The 27,545-nt window shown below is 39.2% G+C and overlaps 1 protein-coding gene across 2 annotated transcripts in view; it reads right to left on the bottom strand.

The window, feature by feature from the left end:
- Positions 1 to 6,871: 6,871 nt before the first annotated feature.
- The window catches only part of pdzrn3b (PDZ domain containing RING finger 3b), a 92,513-nt gene continuing 71,839 nt past the window's right edge, over positions 6,872 to 27,545 (bottom strand). For both annotated transcript variants that reach the window (XM_026923163.3, XM_026923172.3), the window contains 7 exons: positions 15,571 to 15,818; positions 13,738 to 13,825; positions 11,597 to 11,695; positions 11,222 to 11,284; positions 11,008 to 11,109; positions 10,202 to 10,318; positions 6,872 to 9,455 (listed from right to left, as the gene is read on the bottom strand). In XM_026923163.3, coding sequence (XP_026778964.3) covers positions 7,953 to 9,455; positions 10,202 to 10,318; positions 11,008 to 11,109; positions 11,222 to 11,284; positions 11,597 to 11,695; positions 13,738 to 13,825; positions 15,571 to 15,818 — 2,220 coding nt within the window. In that variant the 3' untranslated portion in view covers positions 6,872 to 7,952. The remainder of the gene's footprint in view (positions 9,456 to 10,201; positions 10,319 to 11,007; positions 11,110 to 11,221; positions 11,285 to 11,596; positions 11,696 to 13,737; positions 13,826 to 15,570; positions 15,819 to 27,545) is intronic.

The following is a 27,545-nucleotide window of genomic DNA, read 5'->3' as shown; positions in this document are numbered from 1 at the left end:
TTTTTTTGTTTTACAAAAGTGTCAGAAATATTTGCTGATAATGACCGAGCTCTTCAAACTCTTCAAACACAAATATAATTTTACATTGTATCATATAGGAATTTGGAGAAACACAAATTTAACACTTTTATTGAAATCATTTGATAGTGTTAGCACATTAAAATAATTCCACTGACCTAAAAAAAATGTTCGTTGCTGATTATCACTAGTGTCTGATGCTTCTCATTGAGGTGTACAACAATAATCTACCAACATTTTTGGATTCCAGTTGCTCTGCTGCCATTTTTCAATCATTGCAATGTCTTGAGACTAAGTTTATCATTCACTACACTGAGATCTCCACAGAAGTCAGTAAATGCGAGTATAGAAAATTAATCTTTAGTGGTTTTGTATGCTTAAAGCATATGCTTGGTTGCATTTTGTCAACCAGCTGCATGTATTTTGGTGCTCTATAGTTCCCAAGAGAATTTTCAGAAACATTCTTGAATGTCTTCCATGTAATTCTCTCCAGCCCCACTAGAAGTTCCCTACTTCAAACTGCCTGTCATTGAAGACCTGTTTGATTTCTGGACCAATAAATCCTTCCTTTATCTTGGCATCAGTTATTTTGGAAAACATCTGTCTCAAGTATTGAAATCCTTCAATTTCCTTGTACATTGCTTTCATAAAATTTTTTCATCAGCCCAAGGTTTATATGAAAAGAAGGCATAAATATCTTTGTTGGGTTGACAAGTGCTTTATGCGCCACACTTTTCTGCCCTGGAACCATCTGCTTACAGCATGGCCAGTTGTTTTTATAGATGTAATGAGACCCTTTAGCAAGGCTGTCCTACTCACAAATGAAACAATGGAACTTGGTGTATCTAAGCTGCAGTCCTAGCGTGTGACGTGATTTACATTGTGTGAAAACATTTCTTTACTTGCATTGTGGGCATCGTTGAAATGAATGATTGAAAACACAAAATAGGTAATTTTAAGAAAAAAAAAAAAGGTATGTGACAGGAAAATTTCAGGGTGAGTTTCAGGCCCAAAATCCATAAAATACACCCAAAGCTTTTCAGATAGCAAAATATTTGTTGTCCAGCATTTTTTAAAAATCTGTTAGTATTAGACTAAGCATCCACCATACAAGTACCTGCCAATTACCTGTTACTATAGAAACGGTAACATATTAGAACAAGTACGTTAACATAAACGTGTGATTTGAATTACAGGTGGTACTACCTGAGTACTGCATGAGTACAACAGAGACTACAGAGCTATGTGGTTATTGAAAATTAATCAACACCTTCTGACCAATCACATTCAAGAAATCAACAATGCTGTGGTATCAATTCATAGGTGATGATGGACAGCAACACCTTAATGCATGACATCATACATCAGAAGTGTTTCAACAATTTTTGCTACTGGACTTGTGTTTACTTTTTAATCTGATTAAACATAACAGTCATTATACCACCCAAATGCTTTAGATATTCATACTCCCACTGAGGTACAATTATCCAAAGAACTAAAAAGACTTATTTTTCTGTTGCGCATCTTTCAGTTATATTTGCTCATTAGCTTGATGCTTTAGCTGAGCAGGTGAGGGTTAAGTGTCTTAGTCAAGGGCGCAATAGTGGCTCTCTGGGATTTGAACACAACACAACGCAATCTGAGCCAGCACTGTTGTGCCTGTTGAGAAAAGAATTAGACTTGCAGAATGGCAAATATTATATAGATATTATCATGTAGCAACATACTGACTTCATTTATGTTTGACAAAATAGCTGTGATAGTATCTATTCAGGCACTAAATGTGGGGCATAAAAATCAAAAGTAGGTCCTCTACGGTCAAGAGACAAGAGTATTAAGAGATGAATTATCAGCTGCAGTGATGCTTCATCAGAAACCATTAATTACTTTCACACTTCATTTTCCCAATGATATCAGTTTCTACATGCCCCACAGACTTCCTGTGTTCACCCTGAGCATAATATTAATATGTCCACAGTAATTAATTCAGTCTGGGCCACATTGTTTTGATAGAAAACAAACGTGTGGGAACCGGTTAAACAATTAAAAGCTGCAGGGTATTATAATTTATACTGTACAAGAAGCTGCTTGTGAGCAGTTAAATAAGAAAACCCAATGTGTGTGCGTGTGTCTGTGTATATATATGTGTGGCAGCAGAACAATGCATAAAATCATGCAGATATAGGTCAGTTAAGAGCTTCAGTTAATGTTCACATCAAACATCAGAATGAAGAAAAAGTGTGATGTCTGTGACTTTAATCGAGGCATGGATGTTGGTACCAGATTGGTGTGTTTGAGTATTCCAGAAACTGGTAATAGGAACCGTAATAACTGTAATAAGAAAACTGGTTAATGTTAGTACTCGGTAGTTAGTAACAGCCTAGAATAGTACATACGTACACAATTTGATACAAAATGCTCGTTTGTTTAGCTGAGGTAATTTTTTATGGCTAATGCAGTGTGTCAGGACAGTGAAAAAGACTAAAATAGAATGTATTAATTTAAATGCGGCTTGTCTGAATGTGACTCCCAGTCACATTTCATAATATTTGCACACAAAATCTGCCTTTAACATTTCTAATGTTAACTAAAATAATTGAACAAAGCAAAAGGAGAGATCATAAGTTTCTCTCCTTTGAGTTTTACTCCATTTGTACTGTAAATCAAGCAACCTCATATGGGGTCATGACCCCTAGTTTGGGAACCCCTCGTTTAATATGTTAATATAAACCCAGGGGTTCCCAAACTAGGGGTCACAACCCATATGGGGCTGCTTGATGGATTAATGGATAAACATAAAAATATATGTAAATATAATAAATTACATGTAATTATAATTACAGTGATGATCATTTATGTGCAGAAAAAAAATCAAGAATTCTTCGAAAATAAGAAATCAGGTCCAATAGTGTGTCTGCTAAAATACTTGTCATACATTACAACTGAATGAATTTGCCTCAGTGTTTAATCATTTAGGCCTATGAACTTTTTAACGTAATGTTTTTCACGCTTAATGTTGTTGCCATTGGAGGCGTGGATACTACAAAGAATGTACGGCATATTTACAAACGAAATACAGGTTCTCTCAATACTAACACCTCCTGCATTTTCTCAGTAAAAACAGGCCCTTGACCTTGTCTCCTCAGGAAAGGCTGAGAATGAGCCAAGAAACCCAAGCACTGGCCTTATCAGTCAACAGCTGCTTCACTCTTGCATTCTTCTGGTGTGGCATTTAAACAAACGAGATGAGGATGGCCTTCCCGGACTGCCTGGTTTAATTCGATACCGATATGAAAACACGCCAGGGGCGACAAACTGCAGAGAGCGATCAAAGTAATCTCAGTCTGCATCAAGAGAACAAACCATTTTGAAATTGAATGCAAGCAGCTCTTTGTTTGGCTTGCATGGCATATTGTTATCTCCTATTAAACAATGCGTGTGCTTCTTTGTGTGTGTGTGAATCATTCTCTGGGGAAATAAATCACACGCAGTGGTCTGCATCAACCCTGGGGAAGAGCCATCAATTACGTTCCAAAAGACACAGACGAGGGTGAGACTGAATCTACCTTACCACTACTATTAGCATAATTACTCTTTTGCACTCAAGTAGAGCTCTGAAAAGCTCTAAAACAGGGCTCTCACAACTTTAAACGTGTGCAATATTACTAAAGTACAACGAATTACATGTTTGAGGACTTGCTTTTTTGTGTGGATATGCCATTTTGAATTGCCATGCAAAGGGAAAGGTTTAAAACAAGCAGCAAGGATTTGTTGAGCTCATTCACTGAGGATGTTTCTGCTCACAGCTGGAGGAACACTTAAACAATGCAGCTCCATTAGTGCCTTTTTAAAAAAAAACAAAAAAAAACTATGGTGTTATTTTACTGCTACAAGTCAACAGCACGACTGTTTAATGCTTTCAAGTAAACAACCACATTGCAATTTATCCTGCTTGCACATGGATTTGTGTTGTTCACATGCAAGATTGTATGTGCACCTTCAAAATTGTTCTTAGGCGGATTTGCCATAATTCAGTCTTATTGAATCATTAACTGATATATGATCTTTAAACACTGAACACAGCCTACCAGTTTGCATACATGGTGCATAGTTCCTGTCAACATTTTGATAGCACCAAAACTAACATTAGGAGAAAGTTGATTCTAATATAGCAAAGACCTCCTTGGGTATTTAATATAGCTTCACTAACAAAAAAAAAACAAAAAAACCTTGTAATACTATTAGGAGGCGTACTCAGTCCTTTCCATGTCTGTAGCCATATTTGGATTCGACTAGTTTTGCATGGGGTAATTATTGCAATTAATTATCAATGTAAATATTCCTTGAATAATTATTAGCAGACAGTTTTAACAGACTGTGTCTGTCTGCATCTTACAGTGTATTTTAGCTTCTATAAAATAACCAGTAGAAATAATCCCATGTAATATACACTCATCATCCACTTTAATAGGAACACCTGTACACCTGCACATTCATGCAGTTATCTAATCAGCCAATCATGCAGCAGCACAATGCATAAAATCATGCAGATAAGGTCGAGCTTCAGTGAATGTTCACATCAAACATCAGAATGAAGAAAACATTTGATATCTGTGACTTTGATCATAGCATGGATGTTGGTACCAGATGGGCTGGTTTGAGTATTTCGGGAACTGAAATCTCCTGGAATTTTCACACACAACATTCTCGAGTTTACACAGAATGGTGTGAAAAACAAAATACATCGTATGAGTGACAGTCCTGTGGGTGGAAACGTCTTGTTGATAAGAGAGATCAGGGGAAAACGGCCAGATTGGTTCGAGCTGCCCAGAAGGATATAGTAACTCATATAATTACTCTTTACAACTGGGGTGAGCAGAAGAGCATCTCGGCATGCACAAAACATTGAACCTTGAAGTGGATAAGTTACAACAGCAGAAGACCACATCAGGTTCCACTCCTGGGACCTGAGGCTATCATGGTCCCATCCACCTCAAGGTTTGATGTGCTGTGCATTCTGAAATACTTTTCTGCTCACCACTATTGCAACGAGTCCTTATTTGAGTTACTATAGACTTCCTGTCAGCTCAGACCAGTCTAGTCATTCTCCTCTAATGTCTCTCATCAACAAGGTGTTTCAGCCTGCACCATTCTGTGTAAACTCTACAGACTGTTGTGTGTGAAATTCGCAGGAGATCAGCAGTTTATGAAATACTCAAACCATCCGGTACCAACAACCATGCCACGGTTAAAATCATAGCAATCACACATTTTCTTCATTCTGATGTATGATGTGAACATTACCTCAATCTCTTGACCTGTATCTGCATGATTTTTTGCATTGCAATGCTGTCTCCTGATTGGCTGATTTGATAACTGCATGAATGTGCAGATGTACAGGTGTTTCTAATAAAGTGAATGGTGAATGTATGTTCATATAGATTCTATGTTCATAAAGAATCAATCACAGTCTGTGGTAAAAGTTTTTGCGCATTTCTTAAATACAGTATGGACACACTCCAGGAAGTGCTCTTTTCTCTTGTCTTCCACTGAAACCAAACCAAAACCAGGGACTGGCCAAGTTTCAAATGCCAAACAACAAAATATACACAATGTTTAAAAGGACTTGCCAGAGGAGTGACACTTCGTTAGGTAAGTTATTGTTATAATAGCATAGGTATATCCTACATACGTTATGCCCAAGTCGTTTGCTATTGATCAAGCTCAACTAGCGCTAAAATACACCCTAAAACAGTGCTTATAATAGTGAAAGAAGTTAGTTGCATTAAAGCTACTTTATGCAGCTAACAGTATGTAGACACCCGACCATCACAGCCCTGTGTGCTTGTTGAAAATCTCATTCCAAATCTATGGCAATTAATATGGATTTGGTCCCCACTTTGCTCCACTCTTTTGGGAAGGCTTCCCATTAGATTTTGGAATGTGGCTCTGGGAATTTTTTCTGCTTCAGCCACACGAGCATTACTGATCCTGGGCAAGAAGGTCTGAGGCACAGTCAGGGTTGCAGTTCTTCCTAAAAGTATTCAGTGGACTTGAGGTCAGGGCCCTGTGAAGGCCACTTGAGTTTCACACCAAATTGGCAAATCATGTCTTCACGGAGCTCACTTTGTACACAGGGGCACTGTCATTGCTGAAAGAGGTTTTTCACCCGTTAGTTCCAGTGAAGGGAAATCTTACTGCTACAGCATACAAAGACAATTGTGTGCTTCGAACTTTGTGTCAACAGTTTGGGGAAGAACCACATACAGATGTGATGGTCAAGTGTCCACAAACTTTTGGCCATATAGTGTACACTTTTAGGAGTACTGTCTAGCTTGTAAATGTGGTACTTGGCTAGAAAAATAAGTAACCTTCTTCCAGTTCTTTATAACTCTAGATGGAGAATGTGTTATATTTCCTTATTTTTTTGGTGTGAAAACAGATGTACAGATGTTTACACGTAATCCCATGTTTTATATAGTGATCACTTATCCTGTGCAAATTGAACATTTTCATTACAGGTGCTTTCTGGGAACTTTACTACATACAGACATATGTTCGCAAACCTTGTATTTAAAAAAGAAAAAAAACCAAAAAAAAAAAAAAAACTTTCATTTGCTAATTAGTTGATTTGACACCTAACCACTTAATTAATATGGTCAGTGGCTTGAGGATAAGGTGATGTCAAATGTGTCTGAAACACAAGTTAGTTGTTGGTGGTTAGAATTATAGAAATATATTAATCTCTAGGTCCAAAATTCTTGAAAAAATTTCTTTCTGCATTAATTTTCAGGTTTAACCCACGTTCATCATAAAACATTTCTGACACAAATAAGACAACATGTAACAAAGCTTATCAAATATAAAACAATAATTTATTATTTCTCCCATTTTACAAGACATCAAATTGTGTTGGTAACTAAGGATTTGTTAGGTTGTGTTATTTTGATTTGATACATGGAGTCCAATACAAAAGACTTTTTTTTTCTTTTTTTGACCATAAAGAATTCTGTAAAGGGCAAAGCTTGACACTGAATTTGTTTAAGACCAGTTTGTTTACATCTTTTATGGTATGCTATATACATACAATATAAATCATATTAAATGTCTTTTGCACAATGATAACGCACACAAAGCGAGTAACACTTTGAAAGGTGTTTTTGCAATACTGCTTCCTGTGTCTCAAGATTTCTAAGATTTTGAGAACTGTACTTAAAACTGATTATTTCAGCAGATTAGCGACTAGGTCTTCATTATGTTGTTCAAGAAAAAAAAAAAAAACACAGAATGTACCTTTACAATGCAAATTGATTTACAGTTGATCAAATTACCAAAAGGAGAACTTGCTCTCAGAGGTACGCACCTTAAGTTATCTTGACCTATTTAACAGCTGTAACACAATGGTACAAACTGTTTATAATGCAATTGTTTTAAACAGCACCTTAAAAATATTAAAAACATAGTTGTTTGTAGTGTCGTTGGAAAAATGTAACAATGTCCTCCCAAGGTATTGTGTTGGCCATGAAGCTAAATACAATGTATTACTTTAAATAAGCAAAATGTATGTACGATAAGTAGAATACTGATAAAAGTGACTTGTAAAAATGTTGCCGGTGGTTGTTTTATGACAAGTGGTCTTTAAACTGTTTTCAGAAATCTTTCAGAAAGGCCCAAATGTTAAGAAACAGTTCCTTTATAATTACTCAAAAAGCAAGCATGACGTAGAAAGTATTATGCAAACCCATTTGTGTCTCTTTTCTCTCCTCCTAGTCCATTCTCTGAAACTCTCATCGTACCTTCTCTTAACTGCTGATCACAAAACCCCTTCAAACAAAGATACTACTTCCTTATTTACAAACATTGCCACATTGAACGAGGCAGGATACTCTACCCCAATCGGTAGTGTCCTATGTACAGCAGCCAGAGCCACCAGTTCACACTGTGGTCACCGACAGCAGCGAGTTGTACACTCGTGTCCCGTCTGGAGACCTTGCACCATGCGTGAGCAGTTCCTGGATGGTCATCCAGTTATCGAAGATCTTCTTGTTGCGCTTCTTCATCATTTTTTTGTGACTAAGTTCAATGATGTTGACCTCCTTTTTGTCATCAGCGCCACTCCCACTCTGCTCCTTCAGCCAGTCTGTGCGACTCTGCTTCATGAACTCGCGCCGTTGACGCTGTTCCTTGGCACGTACGACGTGTTGCTTACGCTCCTCCTTGCTCCAGTAACGGCCCATCTTCAGCTCACTGGCTGCGTCATCGTCCGTGGTCATGCCTCCACTGCGTTCCTCTCGGATGCGCAGAGCACGCTCCTTCAACAGGCGGTCACGTGCTGGTCTCTTGGTGATGTACCGAGTACCATCGCTGCGGATCTTCACCTTCCATTCTGCTTTGGGCTCGGCAGACACCGGATCCCGGCACATGCTGGCAAGACTCATCTGGCTCTGTGCGTACTCTACAGCTGACTTTTGCTGAATCAAGTGCATGTAGCTTTGATAATGCTGAGCATGTGCTGGGATGTGGGCATGTTTGTAGGGTGAGTGCGGATGGCTGAGGCGACTCGGCTTGCGTTCTTTGGCCTCAGAATGGTGGCCCGCATCAGGCTCTTTGGGAGGACCAGTGTGGCTCCTGCCTGAGCCAGAAGCCTCTTGGACAGGTGATAGCAGGGGCCTTAAGGCTCTGGTGTTGGGACCTGTTACAGTACTTCCTGCACTGGCTTCTGCAAGCCCTTCATTGGCTCGGCGTAAAGAGTTGTCCGGTGAGAGCTCGAGGGTAAGTGGTGTGCTGCGGCAGCTCTCTCCTGTATTGTAGGCACTTGAGCTGTCCTTGTCTGACTTCTCGGGCAGCTCGCTGATATCGGCCAGCTCGTGGCGCCGTGCATCCACACTTGTGTTGTAGTTGCGGAAACCGCTGTTATGCAACATCCATGGCTGTTCACGTAACTGCTGTGTACGGTGTGCCCGCACAATGCTCAGGCATTCTAGTTCGATATTACGCAGCTCTGCATTAAGAAGCTCCAGCTCCTTGTCAACAACATCATCCCCTGCACCTGCATCAACGCCGAAGCTGGGCCAGCTTATGCCCAAGCCACCCCCACTCCTCACCTGGCATTTGAGCTCCAACAGCTCCCTGAAGCGCTCACACTCATCAGCTGGGAAGTCTCCCAGGAAGTCTGCATCGGTGTAGTCGGCTGAGATGAAGGATTCGTTGCTGAAGGGAAGGTCACTGCTTCCCAGTGTGTCCTGACTGTATGCCAGGCGCCTGTGACTGCCCAGCGTGGTAGAGGCACTGGTCTGGTCATCGCAGAGGTTCTCCTGCTCTGAGCTCTCATCATTGCGGGTGCTTTCATCCGTGCGGCCCACGCCACTGTCCTTCTCATGCTGCTGTGAGAGCAGCGTTCCTGTGTCCATCATGCTGCCATCCTCCACGGGCTTTTTCTGAGAGAAAAAATGTCCAAGAAATAAGACCTAAGAATTGTTAGGTTCTACTTGACAGATTTGCCAAAATTTAGCTATGCTATCTTCATATATTATTTACATACCACTAAATAAAAGTTTTGGAGTTTTACGCCAGGATACTGCTGACAAGACAAAAAATGTGGTCACAGAATGTGGTCACAGAATTGTCAGTCTGAGAGTACAGAACACACCCTTAACTAAATGGCGTTAAGAGTGATTGGGGAACTGTATAAAAAAGTGGACAGAACTCTTTGGCTTGAAAACTTGGGCTGGAGTTCTGAGCAGATTCTGCTTTGCACTAGATAGCCATGCCCCCCCACTAAAGACTCTTGGGAAGGAGTTGTTGAATAGTGGAGGAGACAGGGAGATGGAGGGTACAGAGACTATGTCTGTAGTGGAAAAAGAGACAGATGGAAATTTATAGAAAGAAGGTGGAGCTTCAGGTGTGGTCTTTCTCCCATACTCCTTACAGAACTGTGCCAGTCAAGTATCCTCATTCTTCTATAGTCAGTCTTAAATTGTATAGGAATTCATTAAAAATTAATAGATAAAAAGGGACATGTAGGCAATTAAAGGAATAATTCACAAAGACACCCAAAATTCATACAATTCATGGTCATTTATCTGCTGTGACAGAGTTGTTCGACAACATAACCGACTGATGACCGAGTTGGAGATATGAATTTTTGATATCTGACGGATGTGTCGCTGATGGACTACTTTACCTGTTGGAGCATGCTGGCAGTGAACTGCATGGCTTGATGATGCTGCTGCTCGAGCATGTCCATATGCAGATCATCCAGGAAATCATTTCTATCATCCTCCATCCATCCGTCGTCGAGCTGCGTCAGAAAACAAATGGGAAGAGCTGTCAGTCCAAGCCTAATAAGAGTGGTTACATTTGTCCTAAACTTAGACACATTTCAGAGATTTTAACAGTATTTGAGAATTACAGCTGTCTTTTTAGAGCAAGACAGTCATAGTGTTAATGGGGGATTTTTAGGGGTGGAATTTCAGAACTCAAGCCCTGAATGTTTCACTGCCAGTCACAAATCATTTGTTCAGTCCTGATTTACTGCACTTTCCTTCCCCATTGCTCTCATTTTGAGTATTCCATTACATTGCAGCAATCCAAATAAATTTTCAGGCATGCTGTAAAAAGAAAAAAAAAACTAAACTATCCTAACCTCTTACATTTTTTTGAGTCATGAGTCATGAAACACCAAACCCTGAGCCAACACAGTGGGCAGCTTTGGTATTTGGTATTTCAAAAATGTAGGTCATAGTGTCCTGCTATGAAGTGCATAACTTAAATGTATTAACTAATTAACATGGTAAGCCTCAACCTAGTATAAAAGCCCAGGTTCCATCAAGTTTTTTCCCCCAAATTGCTTAAAAAAAAAACAAAGCTAAAATTCCAATGACCTCTACCGATGCCCTCAGACCTACAGATGAAGTCTATGCTAAATCCCTGTTCATTTTCATATCCTGTCCCGTCATGGCGTGAACGGGTTTGAAAGTGTTTACGTACCTGTATCTCTGGCCGAGCCACCAGAAGGCACACGTTCTGGTTCTCTTCACTCGTGAGCAGAGCCACCGCCTCCTCCCGATTCTGCACCTCTATACCATTGATCTGAATAATGAACAAATGTACAACTTGTGCTTTAGCCTCAATGTCAACATACACTGGAGTTCTAATATGTATTCTAATATGGGTTCTAATATATATATAACCCAGTACAAACCTGGATGATTCTGTCCCCTTCCCTGATTCGACCATCTCTTGCAGCAATGCTGTTTGGATCAATCTGTTCAAGGAAGTAAAAACAAGCCACTCCTCAGCAACTTTATAATAGTTCTAATTTTATAGATAATATAAGATATAACAAGATAATAACTTTTCAGACATTCTGAATACATTTCCAAAAATAATAAGTGCAATGATGATCATTATAATCATTGTTATAGGGCACAATTTCAAGATGACACTGAAACAGCACAGAAAAATGTCTCATCAGTTAATCATCCATTCATAACTAAATGAGTAGATTGTCTGTCTCTGAATACAAAATGAAGACGATCACAGAGGGAGATGGAAAAAGAGAGTTTTGAGTGCGCACCTCACTGACGTATATCCCAGTTTCATCCTCGTCATCCGTCCTATAGCACACAGTCAAGCCCAGCTTGTCCTGGATATTCGTCCTGTACAAATCCACTTCCTACAGAGAACATAACAACTTGTTTTTAACTGTGTCTATATATAGCATATTAGCATATATAGTACATTACCAGCATTAACAGGCAGATAGACATCAGCAGAACAACACAGACAAGGCCCCTCTTATCAGTCTCACAGGCTTTTAACTGGATTGGAGCCATTTATTTTTCAGTGTCAGGGCTGACAGGATGAATGAAGAGCTCGGGACGGCACTAGAGTCGAGCCTCGTTTATCACTTGTCAACACCTGTAATCTGTAAAATACAGATTGCTATTTCCAAGAATGGAGGCAGATCGAACGGCTGACTACCCAAATCTCCTTCAATCTTCTCTGCCTGCACTTCAGCGCACTAGTTCAGCCTCAATTTCCACTAAACACACTTGTGCTTATGAAGTGCCTTATCCTTAAATAAATCTTTCTTATCCATATTTTACAGTCAGTGTTTCATCATCCTTTTTTTTTTTTTTTTTTTTTTTTTGGCATAATCTAATAGTACAACATGATTAAGATATCTAACGCCTGCCAGCAATGGGAATCATTTATCAGTCTTTGAGTCAAGGTGTGTGCAAATGTTTTCGTAGGCCAAACTGAACTAAAAATTCAGGCCAGATTTACTAAAGTTTGACAAAAGTTAACACTGATTTTCTTCATACTCAAGTGTGTATGCTGATAAATGCCAGTCATCTATAAATTACCAAGTGCACAGATTTGCATTTAGTGATGCCCAAAAAAATCCATAAAAGATAAAGCTTACAGACAGCTGAAAACAACAAAATGACAACTAAAGCATGCGCTAAATCCTCCACTAATGCAGCTCAGCCACTGCAGTGCATTGACTGCAACAGACATACAGCAACTAATCCTCCTTTTACATAGTGGCATTTCTTTTATCCTAAATGAACAGCTATTTGTGGATTAATTTGTGGATTTGCTGAATTGTTTTCTTTCAAGTCATTAATATGAACCAAAAGAGTTTTGCTCAAATTGTCATTAAATTTGTTTGTGCGTTTAAAATTGATAAGCAATTTAAACTCGACAACATAATCTGTACATATCATTGCAGCAACTATATGACTTGAAGCCTATCAAATGAGGTTCACACTGGTGAGTCACCTTATTCATAAATGTTCACAAACCAAGGACTTCTGGTGGAAATTTTACGAACTAACTGGATTTTACTAACATGAATACCACATTTATTGTGTAAATGTTCTTGCAAACGAATAAATTCTTTCATAACCAGCTTGATACATGAGGCCCAATGTGTGGAAACACAAATCTAAAAAATAAACATAGAGGAATATGGATTTCTCCAGTATAAACTTGCACCTGAAGGCATGACTTGGATCAACAGTCATTAGGGAAAGCTTTTTATTTGGTTGTGAGAAACAGGCAGTATTGCTTTGGCATTCTATTAATCATTCATGTGTTTCTGTGGCCCCATGGGGACTTATGAACACTCTTCAGGGCCAATGAAAGGTCAAAGCAGAACTGTGTGCTGAACATCTGTCCAAAAAAAACTGAACTTCACCGCATTATTAATACACTGATGACCCTACTGACACTTTATTTTTCTACTGCCTCTGCATTTTGACTGCAACTGCATCACAGTTTCTGTCTCCCACTCATCTAATTCTAATCGTTCCATGAATCACTTCAGTTCAGAGACTTAGAAATCAGTGATATTTGTAAATGAGCAATCTCGCTGTGTTGTGTGTTCAATGGGACTGGCTTGGTGAGTGTTCAAATGGACTGGCTTTGTCAATAGAATGGATCTTCTGCAGGAGTGCACACCGAGTAAACCTTCTTAATGTTATTGCGCTGGAGACAGACAGGCTTTATGCTGCGCTGTTAGAAGGCTACAGTGACAGCACACTAGACATATATCTTCATTTACGTTTAGGGGAAGAGCTAGAGAGGGAAAATGAAAGACAGAGGGCAAAACAGAGATAAAGTGAGAGTGGAGAAGAAGTACAAGTAAGAAATAGAGTAAATAAAGGACTAAGTCAGGTGTGTGTGTGTGTGTGTGTGTGTGCGCGTTACCTCATACTCAAGTTCCTCTCTTTCCATATCTTGTTGCATGGTCTCAAGGTAATCATTCGGGTCAAAATACTCATGCCCGGGAGAGTGTCTGTGAAAATAATTCCACCATCATAAAACAGCTTATAAAATATTTTTTTTCAAAGTTTTAGAGGTTTCTTGTTATGCTAAACATATTTCCTCTACGACATCTCATTACAAATGCTTTTGGCCAAGGTGCCTCTTTTATTGTAGGCCCTAAAATTACTTCCAGTCCATGATTAAAAAAAAAAAAAAAAAAAAAAAAAAAAAAAGACATAGACTCATTCCTCAAAAGACAAACACATTCTTCATTTCAAAATAACGTATTACCAACCAACATATGCTTCAGTGAAAGCTGTCGTAATTAACCTTCAGAATCCCACATGATCCGATACATTAATGTTCCGGGGTAAAAAGAAAGAAGGGTGGTTAATTAAGTGAAAACATAAAAATATCAGCCTTAATCATGCACTGGAAATGTGAGAGCTGTTTAATTTCACTGAGCTGCAAAACCATTACAAACTGATCAGTCCTTATCAGTGAAGGAGAAGTAACGGTGCCGTGAATGTGAGAGAGAAATGGAGCTTTAGGTCATATGGAGAGAGGAGAGAAGGGACACATGCTTCTGGAGAAAATGCAAAGTAAAATGAACAAGTGCTGCTTAATTCCTACAGTAAGACGCAGCTGCGCAAAAGTTCTGTAGAGCTTCTGGTGCTAATCAAGGCATAAGTGAAAGACTGGAACCTGAGTGCTTCTTTGCTTGACATTTCGGGTTCTCTCATTACTGATGGACAGAAACTGTGTTCCTGCCGCCTAAAGTAAACCGCAATGTGTAATTTTATACCATTAAAAATAATCTATTTTGATTAATAGATTAATTAATATGTTTTAGTCCCAAAAAAAAGTAAAATTGCCTAGAATAAACCTTTACCCTTGTAAAGTATGAAAATGCTCATGTCTCGTGGCATGTCTTGTGTCTAGTGGCATGAGGAGCTCACTATTTTTAGGCTTAATTACCTTTAAACAGTAATTTATCTTATAGGGAATGGGTTGTCAACCAGTGGACTGAGAATCCAGTGAAGTATTTCAGCGTATCAAACTAAGTACTAGAGAAAATACTGTAGCAGAGTCGACACGCATATGAAAAACAAAACAAAATAAAAAACTGGTCGTAGTTTCGGGAATCCAGTTTTCTAAACATATACCAGCTCGGCTTCTGTAGCAGATCCATGTCTGCGGATTATTTAATCACAAGCATGTATGTAAGTTACTTAGCTGAATGAAGGCAGCTCATTGGACCAGAGACCAGCTAAACCATTAAATCAGAAAAGGGAGAATTTTCATACGTTTTTAATTTTACTGACACTCTCTGGTGTGATTTGTAAACGATTTAAACACTGTATTTCTTCTCCCTGTATCAAATTCAAAACAGATGTGCTTTCTCTGAGTCTGTGCCACTGAAGCGCCACTTATAGTGCCAAACATAACCACTTCAAATCGTCTTATTTATAGCCATGATCTAATTGTTAATGGTTAAGCATTAAAAGGTAACTTGTCACCAGTCTTTTTAGTTGCTTATCCAGACCTTTGTAAGCAAATAATTTTATGTAACTGGACCAGTCCCATTGGACCGTTTTATTTGAATACCCCTGCTACAGAGCTTCAAAGCACAATGGACAAATTATTTTAGCTATTTAGTTACTCATGTGTGCAATGTGTGTCATTTGGGATCAGCCCTATTCTATGTGACTGGTCCTCAAAAATATAGTTACTCCACTCTGTGCATTCAGATTGGCCAGAAGACGTGCCACTCACCCTTCAGGTAGAATGTACTGATCAAGTACAGGAGGCGTGGAGGCAGGCAGCTTACTGAGGGCCATAATATGCTGGAAGGTGATGTCTGTCTGCGTACTGATGTCCGTCAGCTGTGCGTCCCCTTCAGGTCCTGCCGGTTTGGGCCTCGGTGTCCTGCGCAACACCTGCACCATGATAGGCTCTTTGGCTGTGCGGAAGGCCTCTACTGCCTGCTCATGAGTAGCGTTGGACAGGTCTTTGCCATTTACCTGGACATTGAGAGAATGGAAAAATCTGTTAGTGCTAATCTGTTGCTTTGATGAGTATTGAAGGATTGAGAGCGAGGAATCTAGTTGTATGACAGACACATACAACAAACCGTAATAGTCATTATGGTTTATATATATATATATATATTATATATAAAAAACAGTGTACATTCAAATGCTGCCCCAATTCATGATCATTATTACAATATTATAAAGTGTGCGTTTTCTCTCAGGCTGAAAAATGTTAACATTCACACAGGGAGAGCAGACTTGGTAGTAGTAGAGACTGCTCAGTCTAAAGGTCTATCCCTTTTCTAGAATTCCTTCTGAAACACAGCTGGTGCAGTCACCCATCCCTGAGCTCCCAGGAGCCTTTTTTTCTACCTCAGCAGGCTTTTCTCTCTTCATCAGTCATGCTTCAATCACAGGGATGCGCAAAAAAAAAAAAAAAAAATCTCTGGATAATCCATAGAACAGCACAGGGCAACATAAACACTAGGTCTGTAGAGTATTTGCATACAATATGGCTGCACAGATTGACCGTTTTGATCAGTTTGCCCCTAACCAAGGATGAATTGTAATAATTTCACGTTGCTTCTTTTCAGGGTCAGAGACAAATGACGCAGAATGGAAAAGTTAATTAGAACGAGCCCTTTCTTAATTAATCAGGGCTCTTAGGGAAACCAGATTGTGCGGAATGGAGTGGGGGTGTGTCGAGAAACAGATTTCTTTAGCTGAGCAATTTTAGGGCCAGTGAAATATGGCGCCACCCTGGGAGATTAAGTGAGCGCAATATGTTAACCTGCGGAGATTAATATGCGCAACACGCCAATAGCGGGCCGGAGACAGTTAATTACAAAAAGTAGGACGTGCAAAAAGACATCTCTTTAAATTTGACTTGCTGTCAGCGGGCTGCCTAAATGACTAATTAACTAATCGGAAACCACCAGGGTCTGATGTATTTCTTAGGGATATCTGAACAAAAACAGGTAGCCCTATTTGTCAATGAATTACTATAACTATAAATTGGATCAGAAACAAAACCATTGTAAAAAAAAAAATAAAGAAAGAAATAAAGAAAGAAAGCTGAAGTGTTTTTAACAGCACAAGTCTTATAGAAAAAAACCTTGAAAAGTTGTTCTTACCAAGGTGATGCTTCAAAGGCAATGCCAGTAAGGCTATAATTGTAATGAATATTATTTAGAGACATATCATATATAGCTAAGTTAATGAACAGCTATGAATTAGTAGACTACAACAGCTGGTAGTAGACAGGTCACAGCTTAGTAGCGCTATGTTAAGCTAAGTAGCGCTATGTTAAACTGGTATTTCATGGAAGCAATATCTACCAGGCTAATTTTGTTAAATTTTGATAAATATGCTGAATATACATTTCAGAATATAGTCCACAGTGTACAGTGAACTGATATAATGGAAATATACAGTGATATATTGGAACGTATTTCAGGCTACGTGTCGGCCCATTCCCGGGAAAAATACACATTTCTGGGTTGTGGTTTTCTACAAGCTGAAAGAGTACCTTAGCTAGCTTAATTAATGTACTAAGGAGCCCGAGGCTATTTTAGTGCTCCTGCTAACTGGATATTAAACCCAGGGTCAGCTGCCTCTCTTATCACAGCACTAACAGAGCTTTTCCCTCGGCGCTTCACCATCCACAGCAATCCCAATAAGTTCATTTGTGATTTCTGGATGAGAGACAGCTTTGATAGGATCTCCGCCTGGGGAATTTATACATCCACACACAACTCGCAGTTTTACAGCTGAGCAAAGCACAAATGCACATTCCGAGGATGATGAAACTGATGTGAATTCATAAGAAACTGACGTGCAACAAGCCATTTCTATAATTTACCTTGACATTAATACAATATGGTGGTATCCAGTGTTTCTTGAGTGCACAAAATTAGTTTTCTGATGAGCATAAACACACATTTCATCTGATACCTGTCATAACAAAGATTGCTGCATGAAAGCCATATAAACAAACCCTCTCTCAAGGTATCCAAGCACTGTCCACTGTAATCATTAAAAAGGAGTTGTATCCTTGACCTTGCCTACTTAAAACTCTCAGTAAGGAGATGTCTAAAGACATTATTACAGTCATAAGGATATCTGACTGTCAAAGAGACAGAAAAGAGGAAGCTCACTGAGGAGTCATGCACTTTTAACTTTGAAGCCTTTATGTGATCATTTATAACCAGAAAGGATTAACTCTAATCCTATCTTGAAGGCAAACTGGATCAATTGAAATGAGCTCGACGTCAAATTATGAAATGTCAGAAGTCAGAAAAGACCATTTTATAATAAGTAACAACCGTCAGAGCAATTCGCTAACATAATTAGTTTTTAAAGTCCTTAAAAAACCATTAGAAAAGTTAGGACTATGGTAAAGTTACGTTAAAACAATAATAAATGATACAGGCATTTAATGTTACTCAATACTTTGCTAAATTCTAAAACATACTGCCACAGGACAAATTCTACTCATGAAGACCGACTCTCTCATTCATTCTTTGAGAATTACTCTGTACATTCCCTTTCTCTTTCTATCCACTTTTCAGTGTCTTCCTTTGTGCTTTTATTCCATCTGAGACTCCCCTTTTTTCTGAGTTAAAAAAAAACAATCACTCCTCTCGCTGTGCTCAGTTCCCTGCAAGACCTCCCTAGGAATCTCTTTCCTCTCTAGAACCCATGACCCCTGAGACAAAGCACTGGCCATGCAGCCATAGCTCTACACCCAGCATCCTCCCTTATCCAGCTCCCCACCAGGGAATACACTCTACCAGAACCCCCATTCAACAATCTCACCTTTGACACAGCCTACAATGGCTGGGAGCTGTAGCCTCTAGTCACTTGTAACTCTGTGAACCAATACTCTTCACCCTGCTGAACTACAGAGATGGTCAACCCCTTGAGAACACTAGCAATGACATCGCTGCTCAAACAGCTTTTCATTAACTCAAAGCCAGTGAACAGGAATGTTACACTGACAAACTGCTCAAAATTGGTTATGGAATGACCTTTATTTCTTGACGTTCTGTTCAATCTTACATGTCTTAGGCTATTAATGCCTCAGAGGATTTTTATGTTAAATCAGGCAGCTGGGTAAATGTTAATATTCAGCTGAGTCCTTGGTAATGGCAGAAGGCCACAGCGCACACTCTTTGGCTGGAATGATAATGAGCAATAATGATGAACAATAATAATGAGCAATAAAACACTGCTCTGCATTTCCAGTGCTGCAGGTAGCAAGGGCCTGACTTTGGATGAACAGTCAAACTGATGTGTTTTGAGTAACTAGTATGAGCAATAGCTTGTACACTGCAAAAACTCCTCATCTAGTCAAGACTTACAATCTTATTTCTAGCCATAAAATCTTATTGATCTTATTTAAAGAATAAAATACTATGCAAGAGCAGATTGTGTAAGATTATTATGATTTTCTTACTTAGTTTGCAAAGCTTAAAGTTAGTTATTTTACCTGCAAATGAAGCTTATTTACCATCACAGGCATCATTTGAGGCCAGTCTTGTGTCTTTTAAGACTTTGTTGTAGCTGTAATAACTGGTTTTTCAGCATCTATAAACTCTGTTGCCTGGTATTTTGAGAAGCAGCAAGTAATGATTTTGCTTTGTTTTTGCATGGTAACTACTGTGTGTTACAAGAGTCTTCATTTGAATAAATAATTGTTGACAATATGAACGCGTGATCTTGATTTTAATAGTCTTGTTTTAAGTTTAAATGCTTTGTCTCATTTTAAGTCAGATGACAATTCTTAAATTAAGAGGAATTATCTTGTTTAGTAGCTCTGGTTTTAAGATATTTTCACACAAATTAAGATAAGCAAACTGTTTAAAAAAAATTAAAAATCTAGTTTTAAGTTAATTAGACTAAATACACTGCTTGGAATAAGTGTTTTAATTCTTATTTTTAAGACATTTTGTTCTTTTCTAAAGCCTAGATATGTTTTCTTATTTCAAGAAATCTTACCATGTGTAATTATCTTACTGCACTGGCAGATAATTTGACGTCTGTTTCTTCTTAAATCATGCATTTGTTTCTTATATTTAGCCGGTTATTTTTTGCAGTGTAAGTATTGATCTAATTCATTCTGCACACGCTTTGATTCAAGCTAGTCCTTGGGAAAATGTGGCAGTACGTCAGCTCTTCTAAACAGAGGTTTTAAGGCTCTGTTTCCTGATCAAATTCTTCAAGATTGTTGATCCATAAGAGAAGAACAGAAGGCAAAGATGTTTGAGGTATGGACAGAAGTCGGAGCTGGACGACTCAGGAAGATCCTGGAGAAATGGCTTGGCAAAGATTCTCGTTACAGGGGAGGTCTGTCTACAGTTGCCTTTAATCCTCTTTTTCTTACATGTTTAGCAGTCTGGTCACAAGAACAAACCCAGCAGAACTGGTGCTGGTGTTTTTCTCCTTTTAGAGTTGTCAGGCAATGCCTAATGGTGGCAAGGGGAGCTTCTTTGGACAGCGTGAGACCAAGCAACTTTTCTTCTCCAGTGGCATGCATTCTTGATGTGGATTAGGCAGCAAAGACAGGCCGCTTGTGATAGGCATAAGCAGCTTGGAAAAATACAGCATTATTTATTTCCACTTAATCTTGTTAAAGCATGAGACACTGCATTTTCCACAGGAGAATGCTAAAAGGAAAATGGTCACTTCCTCCAAGCTCTCCTTGGCCTTTATGCATGGCTTAACAAGCATTGCTTCAGGTGTTTGTTGAGAACAAACTTTCTCACGGTCAGGCGAGACAAAATTAGTACGTGATGTAAAATATAGAGTTGAATTGCTGCATCAAGATACCAGTCTCCCCATGAAACTGTTGCAACATTTATTAATGCAAATCAACCAAGAAGCACTGAGCGTCCTCAGTGATCTCTGATTCGTATCTTTTAACATCTTGAACATTTTTATGGAAAATGTGTTACTGTGATGAAAGGTATGCAAGAAGGTCACTAATTATAAAAAATCTTCGCTGAAGATGAAGACATCGGCTGGCAACATGACCAACAGGAAACTAAAGATGACTCATTGTGCTGATTGGCTGAAAGTGGTTTAATACACATCATTTATTTTATCTCCCATTCACAGAGTCTGAGGTGCCATAGAGACCAGAGGTTTCTTGTGAGCGGATATTTTGTTCAAGCTGCCGGAAGGTAATGAGAAATCATAAAGTGTTGAACTGAACAATATTGTATTAAATTTAGTTAAACAGTAGCAATTCAGCCTCTCAATTCAGCCTGAAGGAAAGAGTAAAGCCATGTTGGTCATTCTCAGAGTCTTGTAAGAAAAAATTCAGTGGGATTTAAATTCAGGGGAAAGGCAGGATTGACTCATTTTGCCAATAATGATGTGAAAAGGCCAGAAGCTTACACCTACATCACCCTTAATTAGAGGTGGTTTCTCATTCTGCTAGCTTGATGAATGGCCCTTAACCATAGAAGGGTAGACGAAATCTCAACACAACAGAGAGGAGGACTTGCTGTTGCCTAAATCTGCATTCACAATAGCAAGCACCAAATAGACAAGCAAGCAATCATGTGCAAAATATGTCTGTAACAGAATTACAATTCTGTGACAAATTTGTCATACATCATATGGTCAAAGGTTTGTGGACACCTTACACACCCATATGTGGACCTTCCCCAAACTGTTGCCACAAAGTTGGCATGAGACATTCAGCACACAACCGTATGCTGTACCATTACAATGTCCCTTCACTGGAACTAAGAGGCCTAAACATGTTCTAGCATGACAATGACCCTGTGCATAGAGCGAGCTCCATGAAGAAATCGTTTGCCAAGGTTGGAGTGGAAGAACTGGAGTGGCCTGCACAGAGCCCTGACCTCAACCCCACTGAACACCTTAGTGTTGGATGAACTGGAATGCAGACTGCACCCCAGGACTTCTCGCCCACATCAATGCCCAACCTCACTAATGCTCTTGTGGCTGAAGGAGCAAATCCCCAGAGCCATGCTCCAAAAACTAGTAGAAAGTCTTCCTGGAAGAATGGAGGTTATTATAACAGCAAAGGAGGGACTAAAGGTTTCACTGTATCAAGGACACATTTTCCTACAAGTTCATACTACTCTATACTTCATGTGTACCGTGTTACTTTTGTTTAAAATGCGCTTTAATAGAGTGATATAACCCAGGAAATCACGTAACTGTTGTTCCAAGACTTTCTTCTTTTTTGTGCGGCAGATATTTTTGATTTGGAACTACAGTCAGCTAGGAACTGAGGATGTGAGAGCACAGACTTGGGGCACAGACAGCACTTTTTAGTCAGGCTCATTATTAGTCTTAGGTTAACATGCAACATGACTTCCATACCAGTCCATGTGAAGCTATTACTACTAAAAAAAAAATTACATATTATAATCAGTGCATTAATATAAACCTGTGATTTGAATTAACAGCTGCAGTACTGTCAGAGATGCTGTTATCTAAAATTAATCAACACCTGACCAGGTGAATTGAGAATTCAACAGCACTGTGGTACAAGTCATTATAAAGTGACAAATCCAAATGATTGTTCTGAGTTTTTTCTGGGAGCCAATCACATCTTGCAGGTTGTCTGCTGACTCCCCAACTCTCTGCTCTCACAGCCTCAGTTCCTACCTGACTGTTGCTCTGAATCAAAAATATCTGCCGCACAAAAAAGAAGAAAGTCTTAGAACAACAGTTACGTGATTTCCTGGGTTATATCACTCTATTAAAATGCATTTTAAACAAAAGTAACACAGTATGCATGAAGTATAGAGTAGAATGAACTTAATTTGGCTACTGTGGTTTATGGGTAATGATTTTTTTTTTAGTGTAAACAAGCAAGTTTGCCATTTTCAAGCACCAAGTATGCATTGAGCTCATTCACAATCCAGACAGTATAAAGGCACTAATATTTTGCGATGACTAAAATTTTTAAATGCGTAGTAATTTGAAGTAGGTGCAAGCATTAGTTTGTAAGAAATATGTACTTTCTGAATATTGTTTTACTTACTGTACTATGTATATAGGTCAGAAATAATGCAGCAACATGTAGGTGTTATTAAAAAAAAAAGAGGAAGAATAATTACTGTACTGGATTTCATCCGCTCAAACAACCACAGGACTATAACCATTATTAAATGATGACAATATTAAAGTCTTACTAAAAAAGCGTCATTTTAAAAGATGTTAAAATATTATTTTAGTTGGGTTCTTCACTGCCTCCACTGCGTGTCCTAAATATCAGCTGTCCGGCCCAGAGGGATAGCGATGATTAGGCTCTGAGGGAGTACTCAGGCTGACGAGGAATAATGAGACGTAATGGCTCTCCATCATCTGCATTTAAAAGGGGCCCACAGCTCTAACAAGAGATTAGACCTCTCTGTCAGCATGTTTTATTCATCACTCGGCATGTACACCACGGACACATCCCGCTTTTCACCTCTGATACATGTGTTCACACATGTGATTTATATCGTTAATCATGTCCCATCATTTACCAGTGAGTAACAAGCCTCTGGAGCAAAGCACTGAAGGTGTTAATACAAAGGAGTCTACAAATGAAATCATCAATTCATAGACTGTTGTCAGAATATTGACTGTTAACCGTTAATAAAAAAGGAACATCCAAAGCACGACATACTGCAATCATGGTACTTCTGATCATACAACTGGAAGAACAAAGACATGCCAACAAAAGACTTAACATCATACACTGGGAAAAGCAGACGGCACACTTAATCTGCCCTGATGTCTTTGTTATTTTTGAGGATCGACACAAAGCACTTGTGAGCATCTGTTCAAATACATCACTCATAAAAAAAAAAAAAAGACCCAATCACACCTGCTCCTGTATGTCCTCACACAACACCACATCTGTACTACATTTCAGTCTAAAATATAACGGCTTATAGTATTATATTGTTGTTATATTATTATTCATCTCATATACTGCACTAGTACTCCTGTTTTGCATATTTTCATTTTGTATTCTACATTCATATTATGTATATACATACCATGCTGCTACTGGTAAATCTATATACTTATCATCTATAATATCTTATAGATGATATGTATATATATACATATATCTCATCTAATAATATCTATATACTTACACTTAATTAACACACTTCTATTGTCCTATTTCCATTTATTTTTCTATTTTATTATTCTTACCTGTTATGGTGCTATAATACTTTCATTTCTCCATGAGGTATTCATAAAAGTTTAATTTATCTACAATAGATAAGATAATTTGCTTGTAATAACTTGAAAAGACAATGTAATATCTGGTTTAAACATAACTTACAGACTGTTTTTTTTTTTTTTGAGCTGCACTTTATGTTCTATGATATATGTGAAGCCTGCATGTACTGTTTGGGTTACTTTTTTTTTTTGGATTTGTTACATTAGCCTCTCATCAACTGCTGTCATATTATGTCTGTGACCTGCTTGAAAAATGTCATGTTACGTCTTGCATAATCCTGTTCTGAATAATCTTAGTTTCTCTCTTAAGTACAAAGTGTTTTGTTTGCCTGTTTATTATGCTGTACCCTTGTTTTGTCTAGACATCATGTCCGTAGCCATCACATTACATCTGTGCCTTGTCCGTGTCACTTGTGTATCTTGTCATGCGAGAGAGATTGTTATGTCTCGGCTGGTCCAGAGTGTACTGATCTGTCCCCAGTGACTGCTGGCCACCTGCTCCAGTGTGAAACAGCTGTGGAGGCGCTGCGGCCTCAATCTGTCTCTGATTAAGCTTAGTGTCCTTCTCTCTCCCGATTTGCTTCAACTCATTCAACATAAGCTTACCATTGCTTCACCATGGCTCTGTCAAGCCACATTAGCACAGGGATTCCAGAGTGAGGATGTTCTTCACTGTCAGATCCCTGTCTTATTAGGGGCATTAATAAAATCTTAGCTTGGTGTTCCTTAATGAGTGATAAACAAATTGCGGTTTCCAGGGAAAAGCTCATATTATTCTTAACAGTTAATTAGATTGTCTAAACAAGTAGCATCCTAAATCTATTTCCCACTCTCCTCTATCTTGCACAAGATATGCTCCTTATCTCTACATGAAATTTAATTAGATTTACGTTCATTTCCGACCAAAATGACCTTTTCCTATTCTTCCGTAAGACAATTTGTTCTAATCGCATCAAAAGCACTCTTGGACAGAGCACACATCATGAAGCCAAGATCTTTGCAGAACCTTAGCAGCTAGTCAGTGTGGAAGCTATAAGGAAAATAAAATACAGGCGCCATACCGTCACATAGTTTTAGCCATGCAGCCAGATTAAGGGCGAACAGCAATGGAGGAACTTGGATCTCCACATGGTGCATACCTTTCCAGCTTTGAAGCTGTCAGCAGGTGGTTGTGGTGCACTTAGTGAGGTCAACCTTTTGCAAGGACAGCAAGACAAAATCACACTGTGCCTAGTCTGGGCTTTAATTATCTTAACTGGAGGAGAAATGGCTTTTCTCTCCCCTTGTACGCTTTCAGGGACTCCAGTGCTAATACGCTTTTCCTAATAGTGTTTTTTTTCCGAATAGGCTCCTTTCTCAGGAATCGGTGGGTACAATAAAGTGCTATTTTCAAAACACTAGAGTAAGCATTGTTTAAGCTTTGCCTAAGCATATTACAAAGGCACTGAGGAGGTTAAGCTGTCCTTTAATGATGAATGTCTGAGCTTAGGGAAGTGGACTGGAGGATGGAAATATGCCCTTCTAGCTGAGTGATGCCATGGCATCATGACAACTCTCATACTGTAGGTTTCTAGGCTTATGAAAGTGTTAAGGGAGACCTTATGTGTCCTGTGTGGACCCTGAAGAAGAATTGAGATCTGGGAGTACGTTTTCCTCCTCTCTGTGGTCGACGGAGGCACTGAGACATAATTCTGGACCAGAGTAGATGGAGAAAGAAAGTGATAGAGGGAAAAGCTAGGGGGTGGGCAATATGCCAGACACCCTAATGAATAGGATCTGTGTGTATTATCTGAGGATGAGGCCAGCCTGGAGCCTGAACCTCTGTGTAACCCATCCATTCTCCCACAAACACACCCACTCCTTCCACACCAGACACGTCCTGGCTCACTCTCTCTCTGTCTTCTGCCTTTGAAATATCCACCAAAAGACAGTCAAGTCCACGTATTCCCACACAGGTCTATGAATACCACAAGCACACATGGAATATATTGTGGGAAATATGCCTGACGATAGGGTGAGACTTTCACATTTCAATCAAACTTTGGGCTCTGTTCATTAAATCACCGGTGCCGGGCTACCATCCGGTGAAACAGAAAACGTTCCTTCTATTGGTGGGAGATCATGAGTTTGAATCCTGATGATGCCATAGCCATCCATAGCTGTACTTTCTGGGTGGAAGATATGGTGTTACTCTTCTCTGTCAATCATGAGCAACACTATCCAGTTGTAGGCGTCTATGAGCTCATGTATGCTGAGGAAGGCAGCAAGTGCTTTTCGCAGAGTATGCTCAGCAGTTTGAAAAGATGCATTGGCTTGCTTCCTGTGTCTTGGAGGAAGCATATGCTAGCCTTCACCTAGCTGGTGTGTGATAGGAAAGTGGTGGGGACTGGCAAATCAAATTTTGGTTAAAAGAATAACCCACCAATGCCACCTTGCTACTCTTTCCTGGGTTTACTCGGGTCTGAAAAAACACCGACCAAAAACAGAATCTCTCAGTGACCATGTCCTCAGAAGACAGCTCACTACATGCATGAGAAAGAAAATTTACATCATGATCTTTCTCATGTATGAGAAAGAAAATTTCATACTGTATCACATGGACAATAACCATAAATCACCCCTTACAGAAGCAGACTGACACACAAAAAAATGCAAGCAGACTCCCAGAACCAGCTCTTGTCTTGATGCATCAATGGGTAACATTTATTGGTGAAATTTAATCAAGTTGCTTGTCACTTGCTTTGGCAATGTCACACTGAGTTAACTGCTTATCCCTTACATGTCTTTAGAGATAAAACGTCTCTCTTTACTTATCATTTGACGAGAAAGCTGGAGGGGAGAATTCAAGGCATACCGGATGCCTTATTTGAGTAGTGATAAATAGAGTTTGATGGTAAACATGGGTGACTGCCTTTGTGTGCTGAAGCTCAGTCCACTCAGGTGGTAGCCCTGCTAGGAGTAATTGGCAAGGCAAGGGGCCATATGACTAACAGCATGGTGCCCTTAGCTAACAGTCTGCCAATCAAACCTAATTGACAGGTCTCATGAGAGAGTCTCTATAGAGAATGGGAAGAGTAGGACAAAGGATTGTGATCTATTCTGGTGGCCCTATATTTCTTTTTTCTCCGTAAAGAAAAAGCTGGACTGAAAACATAATTTACTGTTAGAGCACACACACACACACATACACACACTTCCCTCAATATGAGATAAGGCTTTTAGTTCCACTCTCACATGGTTTTGATCAAAGCAGAGTTCGTCTGCAGACACACTAGTGAAAGAACGTTGTCATCAGAGGAACACCTACAGAAGCTATTACAAATGAGAAATACACATAGTGGGTACCTATTAGCTTTCCCTTTGCGTGCACACACACCCACACACACACACACACAAAGCAGCTAATACAATGCTCTTTCTGGAGTTCCTTGATGTTTGTTGTATGAAACAAACATGCTTTCAGATTCGGACTCTATGCTCCCCACAAGT

The sequence above is a fragment of the Pangasianodon hypophthalmus genome, chromosome 2 (genome assembly GCF_027358585.1).
Source record: "Pangasianodon hypophthalmus isolate fPanHyp1 chromosome 2, fPanHyp1.pri, whole genome shotgun sequence".
Classification (NCBI taxonomy): domain Eukaryota; kingdom Metazoa; phylum Chordata; class Actinopteri; order Siluriformes; family Pangasiidae; genus Pangasianodon; species Pangasianodon hypophthalmus.
This window is presented reverse-complemented; position numbering and strand designations above follow the sequence as displayed.